This window comes from Blennius ocellaris (genome assembly GCF_963422515.1).
Source record: "Blennius ocellaris genome assembly, chromosome: 4".
Classification (NCBI taxonomy): domain Eukaryota; kingdom Metazoa; phylum Chordata; class Actinopteri; order Blenniiformes; family Blenniidae; genus Blennius; species Blennius ocellaris.
In genome coordinates, this window is record NC_137653.1 from 6754761 (window position 1) to 6765780 (window position 11020).

Below are 11020 nucleotides of genomic sequence, written 5' to 3' on the forward strand. Positions count from 1 at the left end.
TAATTGGAATAACTATTGTTGAGATGGTTAACAACTTCATTAAATCCGATATTTACATACATATTTACAAACATTTGCAATAAATCTAAGACAAACGGGATAAAAAATGTGAACAAAGTATTAAAGGGCTGTAGGTGTGAAATGCTCCTCGCTTCTACATGTTTCACTGCCCGCTCAATGTTTCTGCTTTGTGAGAAGAGGACATTTCCAGCCGTTCAGCGACAATCTTCTGGATGTTTTGTTGGGTTTTTTTTCTCCTCTGTTTGCTTCCACTGAACAACAAACAGGTGAGACGAGTTTTCATTAAAAAACAATGCGGCTCTGCTCGGAGGGGCGGAGACCAACTCAAACTGACAGCGGGGCCCCGCCCACTGTTTTCGTTTGAGAACGGATCCAACCAAAACAAGCGCCGTCTAATATATTCAGCATTTATAGCGGGGAAATAACAAAACTCGAGTAGTTATTTTTCGTTTCTAACAACATTTAAGCTAGAACACACACCGAAATAAACTTGTGGGTTTGTGGTTAACTTTTAATTAAGTGTGTAGTTAGTACCGCTGTCCCCCTTCACTGCGGTGAGAATGGTTCAGCCCAGGTTTGAATTGAAGGTACAGTGGATGTAACGAGACTTTTAAACTGTAACGGACTTTTCCAACCACAACAAAAACCTTTTACACCTCCAAGTCACAATAAGTTATCGACAGCAGGTAAGACAGACTTGAGATTGTTGTATTTTCATGCCTTTTGTGTTGTTCATACAACATGTCCATTTGTTTTCAGCAAGTTCAGTTATAAATTGTTTATTACTCATTCATATGTAGCCACCATTTAACTATCTGACTGATTGATTTATGCTTTAATTGTGTTACAATTTCCCTCAGTAAAAAGATATCTACTAAGAAGAAATAAAAGGTTAGGAATTTTAGTCTATTTGTTTTTAAAATAAAGATTTTCAGCACTAACAGTCTTAACTATTTTTTTTTCTTACTGTACCTGTTACAACACAAAACAAAATGTGCAATTTTACCAATTTAATGAGGATTTTAAATGTCTTAGAGTGTTTCTGAAATGCCAAATCAGAGAGAGGAGGTTGCTGATGACTCCCCCGCTGACCTTCCCCATCTGGAAAAGCTGGACTCACCTGCAGGTACAGAGCTTAATCTCAGCAGTTATTGTTTTCAGGCACGTTCAGGGACCATTAGTAATTGAATTATTACCACAGTGGCGGTTTTAATTATCTGTGTGGGTGTGTGTGTCCTGTCTGCGGTGTCAGGGAGCCCACCTACTGCCTCATTATCCAGTCTGATGGAGCTGGGAAATTGTGTTTCCAACCTGAGCCTCGCACATGAGATAGTAGTGAACCAAGACTTCTCCTTTGAGCCCAGGAGCCCTCCTGCAGACAGGCAAGAAAGAAAGAAAAAAAAACAACAACCCAAAACTACCTTGCTTCTCATGAAGTGAATGTTGTTATTCCTCCCACATTGCTCGAGTTGCTTTTCACTTGTTTTTTCCTCCTGTAGCCTCGAGGGCAGAGTGACGGGGATCGTTCACCAGGCCTTTTGGGATTGTCTCCAGGAGCAGCTGAGCACTGACCCTCCAAACTACGACCATGCTGTCCTCCTGCTGCAAGAAGTTAAAACTGTAAGTGATCACCAGCCCCATCGCAGGACAAACTTCACTCACATTAACGCATATTTTTGGACTGTGGGAAGAAACTGGAGTGAGTGGAATGAAATCTACCGCACACGTACGGAGAACATACAAACACCTTACACAAAATACCAGGACTGGACTCGAACAGGGAATATCTCACTGTTGTACTCGATCACCACACTATTGTACGGCCCTGACCTCTGACTTCAGATCAGATCAGACTTTACTAATCCCACATGGGGAAATTCAGACATCACAGCAGCTCAACATTACACAAATGCTTAGAGACAGACAAGATAGTTGCACACAAGAAAAAATAATGAATATCTAAATAGATAGTTATATAAATATATATGAATATAGACACATGGGGGGAGAATTCTCGGTAGAATTAATATTTACAATATCCAGTGATCAAAACAACCTATAAAGGCTCCTATAGACTAAAATTTTTTGGATTAAGTTGACAGTGGAGCAAGCAGCTCCACTGTCAATATAGATTTTATTTTGACTGCATGATGTTGCTCTCAAGATATTTTTAACTAACTTAACTAAAAGAACCATAATTCCTCAGCTGACACTTTATATTTGTTTTCATTTTATAAGCAATTCTAATGATCCAGGATGTTATCTCAACAACCTGATCAGTCCAACATGGACATGTAAATAAAGATGTTCATAATTTGCATGAACAGAGAAACATTATTAAATTCCTCTTTGTATGTTTGAATTGTAGGAATGGAATTTGTTCGACACGTTAAACAAATCTAGCTTTTGTTTATATTTTCCATTAGATGCTTCACTCCCTGCTCCTGCCCCGTCACGTCAGGCTGAGGTCTCAGCTGGACGAGGTGCTGGACATGGAACTGATCCAGCAGGAGGTAAATCATGGCACTTTGGACCTCCACAGGCTGGCTGGGTTTGTCGTGGGCCTCATGGCGTCTCTGTGCGCCCCCGTGCGTGACGCCGAGGTCAGCGCACTGCGGGACCTCCGGGACCCTGTGGAACTCCTGAGGTAAGAGGCAGATTCACACCGCCTTCCCTACAGTGTCGCCTGACGTCCAGGTTATCTGTTCCCGTTTCTCCGCCTCCTCTTGATCGGATGCAGCACTCATTACCATGAATACTGCTGACTTGACAGTTTTCTCGACGACAGCTATTGACCACATTGACATTTAGCCTAAGGCACAGAAGATCAATACTTTGAAGGACTTGATAAACTGATTAAAGAATTTGAGCTGCATTGTAAGGGTCCTACTGAAGCAGGAGTCGGTGCTTTAAGATTCACCTACTGAGCTCCAGTCAATGTCAGAAGCCTCTTACCTGGGGGGAGGAGAAGAACTGGGTCAGTGACGAGTGGTCCGAAGTCTCGGAAAGTCCACTTTGCATTTCCTTGAAATCAATGTCCCAGAGTGTGGAAAAAGAGTGGAGCGGCTCAGAATAGAAACTATTGTGTAGTCCAGCGTGAAGTGTCCAGAGTCGGTGGTGATTTCTAGTGCTGGAGAGGTGACCTGGATTAAACAGGAAACCGCTTAAATCTGACTGGACCCCCTCAGGTGTGAGAGAGACACAGTTAGAAGGGAATAAATGGGAAGAGGCTGTCTGGTATGTGTCGAGAACGAACCACTCGAATCCATCAAACTTAAGTAAGTGTTAAACTGGTTTCCTGATCAGTGTTAATGATCATTAGTTGTCATTGGTTGCACGTGTAGAAGAGGAGAGGTTTTGTTTTAATGTGATTAAAGGCTCCACAGGAGTATTAGGATAATATTAATCATAATAAGTATATTTACAGACTTTAAATCAACTCAGTTCATACTACTTCAGTTCTATAGTAGGTCACAAGTTGATTTTACAAGACAGGAAGATTTATTTAATACAACCTTGATGTGTAACCAGACAAGATATTTGTGGACAGATTTGATGAAGTCGTTGCCACTCTTGGGCTGCTCCATGCATGAAACCCTGACGCCATCGGATCTGAGCTGAAAGCTGAGATTAACAGATGTGTATACAAAAAGAGTGTTGATTTAGTGTCGACTCCATATCAAGACATTTGAAGTGGTTGTGTTTGTTTTCATTTCTTGATCTGTTAGCTTATAACAATCTTAATTTTATAACATGGAAGAATTCAAGGGGACACATTATGGAAAATTAACTTGTGGATTACCTGAAGAATAAATCCATACTATTTTATATTATTATTGTCATTATTATTATTATTATTATTATTATTATTATTAATGGTCCATAATAATCAGATTTGTCTTTATTTTCATGTACATCCACCCGCAGGCCAGATATACACTCATTGTGTTTCTGTCTTTTTAGACAATGTCCTGCAAACAATATGAGGAAGAAAAAAAAAAAAGAAGAAAAAAAAAAAAATATATATATATATGACTTGATGTTTCAGCCGTGTTTCCAGCATATAAAAGCAAAAGCCTGTACGTACAGTACATGTCCATTGTATAGCGTAGGACTGCTTCTTTGGTCGGTACAATTTAGGACATTAAGATTTAGTCGTCATTTGGCTGCAGTGCAAACTGTTCACCTGAGAACAGAAGATCTAACTGTGAGCATTTTATTGTCATGCTTTTTTGTTTGGCTCTTCAGTAAAATTACAAAAATGTCCACTTAATAGGAGTGTTTTTTTTACATAATTACTTTGATATTTTGTACTATTTTCTGTTTGTTGCCACCGAGCACCAAGTCAAAAGAAATCTATAAATTAGTATTTAACTATGGAAGTTGCTGCAGCAATGCAACAGTTATTGTATGTTTCCCCCACTATAACATTACCTTTTCATTTATTAGAGAGTAATTTTATTAAACAGCAAAAAAAAGAAGAAAAAGCACTCCATGCTAAATACTCACAGTTGATCTGCTGGTCGCCGGCGCACAAATACACGTCCCGAACTGAACTGACCTAAATTAGAGAAGCAGCTGGGCGCTAAGCAGCGGTTGTGTCGTCACTCAGCATGACGTGCTTTAAGCCTGTGATAGCTCTTCATCTTTATTTGATCAACACGAGTTTGAAACTGTCAGTGTGTTATAGCCTCCTCCGGTTCTGACGTCAGCCTTGTCCTCTCAATGAAACATGGCGGTTGGAGGAGGAGGAGGAGGAGGAAGAGGAGGAGGAGGAGGTGCATGGCGAGCAGCTGCCAATGTACAGTCAATCTGAAGAGTGCCTGTCATGTCGGGGTGAAATTACACCATCAAAAGCATGTTAGTAACATTTCATGAGGAAACCCAGGACTATTTACAAAGAGCAGAAAATGTCCCCCTTTAAAGTATCTTAGTATTTAGTGTATCACTGTTGTTCGTCAACTCCTGCAAATTCCTTCGGTCCAGTTACCAAAAAAAAAATTAAAAAAAACCCAAACAACCATAAATGGTACTATTTATGCTGTTTGTTTGTCGTCAGGGAGATCTTCCGTGTCTTGGGGCTGATGAAGACAGACATGGTTAATTTCACCATCCAGAGCCTGAGGCCTCACCTGATGCAACAGGCCGCCCAGTATGAGAGAGCCAAGTTCCAGCAGATCCTGGAGAAGCAGCCAGGTGAGGAGGAGTTTCATTACCGTTCCCCGGGATGAAGATGACTGCGAGCGCAACGCCGATGCTCGCTGGAAATTTCAGTTTTCAATCAAATAAATTCTGTCCCCCTTCGCTGTCGAGACATTTCTGAGCATGTCATATTTTTTTTTTTTTTAAAGGAGCTGTGCAGCCTGTCAATAAACTTCTTGGGTCAGATATTCCGCCGGCTAATCAGAGTCGTTGGCATGGCGACAAAACGTAGTCGTGTTAGTTTGCATCATTATAAGATCCTCATTAAAACTTCTTTTAGACATAATTTCTTTCCACATAGCCGGCGTCACTGAGCATCGATTTTGTTGGCAAATTGTGTAGACATTATATGATTAGTTGAGCTGATGATAAATTAATTGTAGAAAGAAGCAAATGTCCAAACATTTGTTGATAGTTTTATGTCATTTAATCATTACTTTGCAACTTTACATTGAGAATACTTTTTTTTTTTTTTTTTTTGCTGTGGGAAATGTCCTTGAACAAACAGGTCATACTGTGTTTTCTGCTTGGAAGAAAAAAAACCACAAAAAAATCTTGAATCCACATCCGAGCCGGCCTTCAGTTAGACCGGTGACACGACAGTTTAATGTATGGCTTTTGCATTTTTTTTTTCCACCTTTTTCTTCAGATTCTCTTGACAATACCGCCGTTTGGCTTCAGGCAGCGGCGTCACAAGAAGCGTCGGCTCCGTCCGACTCTCCCGCCGCCGCAGGTGGAGGCCCTCTCAGCGCCACCGCTGTCCTCAACAGAGCCTACATGCGTCTCCTCCGCTGGGACCCGCAGGACCAGAAATATCCCGAGGTCAGCCCGGCGCCTGACAAAATGGCACCGCACTGCGCCGGTTCATCAGGCCCAGTGATATTTTATTGATTTGGAGGGGGAATGTTTGGTCTCCCCCTGCACGCTCCTCGTCACCCCGCTGCATGTTAAAGCGTTTGACAAACACATTAGAGCTCCGGCAGAACAGCAGCTTCGGAGCGGTTTTATCAGATGTAGTCACAAAAACCTGTCACTTCAACTCTAATATTCATCCGTCAGCTTTCCAGGAGGTTCTAAACACCTGCAGTTGAGTTTTAACGGGATTTTTCGTCAAGCGAGTTTCAGTTAGGAAAGTTACTTTTTGTCTGACCCCTTTTTTAAAAAGATGAATACTCAACCAAGTGATGCATTTAAAATAATTAATCAATTGTTTTTTGGGGTTGTTTTTTTTGGAGAATTTGATTATTTTACCTATTTTATTCTTCCAAAAAAGGAAATTATTCACATTTTTGGAGGCAAAAATGATGAATCGATTTCCCCATTTATCTCCCTCAATAGATCTGATAGTTTTGCATGACAAATGAAATCATCAACTAAAGGAAGAGCAACATAATATCACAACATGGGGGGTTTATTTCTGGAACATTCTGTTTAAAAGGGGATTCATTTAAGAACCCACTCCTCACTTGAACAACAGTTTGACTTGAAAACAAATTAAAATTTAATTTAATCACAAGCAGTAGAGCTCCAAATTCAGACTTGCTATTGAAAAAAAAAAATCGTACTTTAGCTACAGTTGTTGTTGTATCAGCTAAATGACATTATCATTACATATTAATGGGGTAAAATGCTAATATCAGTTTATACATGCACATATATTTTCTTATAAGAAATCAATGTGATGTGAAACGTGTTTTTTTTTTAGCTGAATTCAACCAATATTTTGCTCTTTTTTCTTTCTTTCTTTCACCCATTTATTCTTTGAAGCCAGTTTGTCTGAGTCGATTGTACAGTTTGTTTTTTTTTCCCACGTATCGTCTTCAACCGGCTGAAAACAACCTCCTGGTGTTTTCACCGCACGACACAGGCTTCAGTTGGTTCTGTTGTATTTCGGCTGGCGATTATCGTGACGTGTGACCCCCCCCCCCCCGACCTTCCCTCCACGCAGACTGTGCTGATGGACCGAGCCCGCCTGGACACTTTAGGCCGACGGCTCCAGACGCTGGTCCTGGAGGCGTCGGTGCTGCTCCTGACCAACGCTCATTGCGGGGCGGCCATTTTCTCCCTGCAGGGGTTTGTAGGTAAACTCAGGCAGTCCGTCACTGCCCTGCTGGAGGGCAGTCACACCAGGTAAGAGGAGGCTACGGTGATGCATGTACCGACTGTCACAGGGAACAGTTATCGTATGAGGAGGAAACCAATGGAGGTGACAGGAGGCAACTAACTTGTCAGAACAAATCCAGCTAACCTCATTCTTTCTGTTCAGGAGCAGCCCCGTCATGATTAGTGGATAAATACGGAACAGTGGCCTGTAATATTCCACACTCAGGGCCGGGGCCGCAATAAAACCTTAGCACAGGCTGCTTCCTTAATCAACTTTATTAAAATGTAGTTTTATTTAATCTGAGTGCCTTCAGAGAGACCTATGTTATTACTTCCATTTGTCTCAGGGCTCTTTACTTAGCACTCTTTTATAAATGGATAAATTCATGGGCCTGCAACCCTCATGCTCACCTAATATTAAAGCCTGCTGGTTTACTGGCCTAATGCTGTTTGCTTTCTGCAGGGAGGCTGAGCTGAAGGAAGCCTTGCTGGGGCTTGGGGAGACGGTGCTGCAGCGGGTGGCTGAAGGTCTGAGCACCCAGGGTGGAGCAGCGCTGCCCGAGGAGAGCCAGGACCTGCTGAAGGGCCAAATAGCTGACCTGTGGAAGGAAAACCATCCTGTTCGCACCCTCATAGGTCAGACATGAACCCAAATCTGGACTTTTAAACAAGTTCACCTCGTACGTTTAGGTGCGCAAGTATTTAATGTGGGATGTTAGAGATGTTTACATCACTTTTAAGTGTTTTCAAAGAGGAAGCTTGGTGGCTGTGGCCTAGAATTATACTTTAGGTTAAGAATATCTTCTCAATTTAAACAACTTTTCGAAAGCCACATGTTTCTGACCGTAAAAAAAACAAAAATAAGTATTGGTTGTTCTTGATATGGAAAAGCTACTTTCACAGAAATCTTGCATTTATTTACAATATCTGTTCTATTTGACATGAAAATGTAAAAAAAAATAAAATAAAAAAATGCAAATTATTGTCATACATCACCATAATACTGATTTTCTCAATTACTTTTCTGGCCTTTCTTTCAACAATGAATATTGTCTGAAAAAATATTAACAGGAAACATGCTTTTCATATGATATTTAAATTTTGAGTCATTGCAATTTTTTTTTTAGCTCTGAAGTTCTAAAAATAGATTTCAGGAATATCTTGCAGGATACTTTTTTTTTTATTTTTATTTCCTTTCTAGATAAGATTAACTCCTGACCAGTAGGCCAGTACACGAAAACTTGCCTTTCAATACACATTTGATTACAAAAGGCTGACATAATTTAATTTGTGAATGGCTCACGTGTTGTCATGTGACACGAGGGGTTTTCGTTATCGCCATCTTTTGAACTCGGCCATGTGCTGGGTGCACAGGGTTGACTTCTCTCCTCTCTTCTCTCTTCTCCCTCCCTCTCTCAATCAAACGTAGGAGAAAGAGTACAGGGCTTCCTCCGGGCCATGCTGCAGGGCGGCCCTGCTAAAAGGAGTCCAGAGCTGCCTTCTCCCCTCAGGCTGGTGAGTCCCGAGCTCGCCGAGCTGGGGACGGCCTTTGGGCGAATTGTCCACTTCAACCGAACAGTCTTTGGCCCTTTCTACGCACCGATCCTCAGAAAGCTGCTCTTCCAGCCAGGAGAGGTCGACACTGTGGAGGACTCACGCTAAGCTCGGGGGAGTAGGGCGGGGTGGTCCTGGACTTTGGAGTGTAAATACAGAAAATTACATCTTTCATCGGGAAAAAAAATCATGCAGTTAGTCGTCACACTCGGATTTAAGACGAAGCAGGTGAATTCATTTTCCTTTCTTTTCCCTGCTGTTTTATGAACTTGTACAGGCTCCAGAAAAGGAATGTTTTTGTTAGACATCAGGACAGAGAAGTCCAAATCACAGCAGGAGGCAGAAGCTGAATAACAATTATATTATATGCATTTTCATAACAACTCTGAATGCATTATCAAAAAAACAAAAACAAAAAAAAAACAAGGGATTCTGTAAAGGACAGAAATAACAGGAGTTACTTGGATAAAAGAGGAGATTCGGTATCAGCCATAACAAACACACTGAAACTTTTTTTTTTTTCCGAGAACAGATTACCAAAGACAATAATGCTCACATTTTGTAAATAACACTCTCACTATGTAGCTGGTTATCCTTAGGGTTACAGATGTTTACGTTTAACCTTTTACCACAGATATTTGGCACTTTTTTCTTTGTATATTTTGTCTATTTGCACCTCTGAATTTCAACCAAAGATATGCTCGAGTGTTTCCTACAGTTTTTGACATTAGTGGGGGTGGATATCACACAACATCCATCATTCCAAGCGAATGGATTCAATTGTAAATGATAATTATGGTTTTGTTGTTGCTTTTTCTTTTATTATTTTTATCTCAAACGGCACTTAATAAAGACCAAAGAAAAAGTTCTTACTTCAATCGATCTAAAAGAAAAAAAAGGCAATAAAGTTATACAAAAGGAGCACATGAGGGTTTTTCATGCACACAAAAAAGCTGATCTGTCGAGCCAAACTGTGAGAATCAGCGAAATAAGCTGAGTCATATTATTACAGACTTAGTGCAATATTTCCTCTCCTGCAGCTTCGGGAGGTGCTCGATATCTATTTATTGCTATTCAGCGTGACGATAATTTACCAGACTCTTGCTTGTTGACGACCGTCGTAACCGTGGGCACTGAGATTAATCTGCAGATCGGGCGGCTCGAGTCGTACAAATTAACATTCTGATTAATAGCTTGTAGGTTGTGGGTGGGTATGGTGAAGAATCATTTTTGGAAAAATATTAATTGCATTTTTCTAAAATTGGGACATTTAATTTCTCCTTTGGATTTACTGACGTCAATAAGCAGACGAGACGCTGGTTTGTTTTCAGCGAGAACAATTTCAAGAAAGGAAACTTAAACAGTCAAAACAATGCAAGGGCTATGAGGTTGTGTGTTAAATGTATAAGAACATGAGGGGGTTTTTAAGTTGGAAAGGAATTTGGTGGGCTTATAATAATCTATACATATTTATTACATATAAGTTTACTGAAGGTGGCAACTGCATCACAGCATTCGATGAGTTCTTCCCTCAAATCAAGCAAACATTAGGAGCATAAATGATTCTGCAGTACAGAAAACAAATGCACACCTAAAAAGTATCCAAGAGCGTCCTAATCTAAACTGTTGTAGAGTTTGAAGTGATTTTCTTTATAAGATGAGCTGAAGACGAGTAATAGCACATCTCGAGAGTTTGAGCAGAACAAATGAAAAGCCACAGAGGTGAACTCTCGCCACAGAATGTCCTGCGAGCTGCGGAAAACAAATAATTTCCTTTTAAAATCACTTTCAGTTGCTTCGGAAGTCGTCCTGCCACCCTCGCCGGGGAATAGGTTTAAAGTTGAACGCATTTCCAATCATCCAATCCGCCAGCTTTATCCGCACTCGGGGTGGTTCGAGGCCGCAGCATGTGAACCCTGCCACACGCCGCACCGCCTCAGCATCAGAGAAAACCTGCTTCCTTTTGTCGGAACTTGAAATTCTCGTTTTGGCCGGTAAAAATGTCTTTATCTTCCTACTTCACTAATTATTTATCAAGATATATTCTTTCATAAAACTCATTAAAGAATACATTTCCTGATATGTTTCTACTTTCAATTTGGAAAAATTGGTTGATAACTCATCTCTTTAACGTACAACC

The 11020-nt window shown here is 40.7% G+C and overlaps 1 protein-coding gene across 1 annotated transcript; it reads left to right on the forward strand.

The window, feature by feature from the left end:
• Positions 1 to 650: 650 nt before the first annotated feature.
• On the forward strand, positions 651 to 10319 carry LOC308128831 (T-complex protein 11-like protein 1). The gene is made up of 10 exons (XM_080494511.1): positions 651 to 707; positions 1057 to 1147; positions 1274 to 1403; positions 1521 to 1641; positions 2448 to 2668; positions 5081 to 5217; positions 5873 to 6045; positions 7172 to 7353; positions 7790 to 7962; positions 8756 to 10319. The coding sequence occupies exons 2-10, from the start codon at positions 1069 to 1071 to the stop codon at positions 8986 to 8988; spliced, it is 1449 nt and encodes a 482-aa protein (XP_080350637.1). The 5' UTR covers positions 651 to 707; positions 1057 to 1068; the 3' UTR covers positions 8989 to 10319.
• Positions 10320 to 11020: the final 701 nt, after the last annotated feature.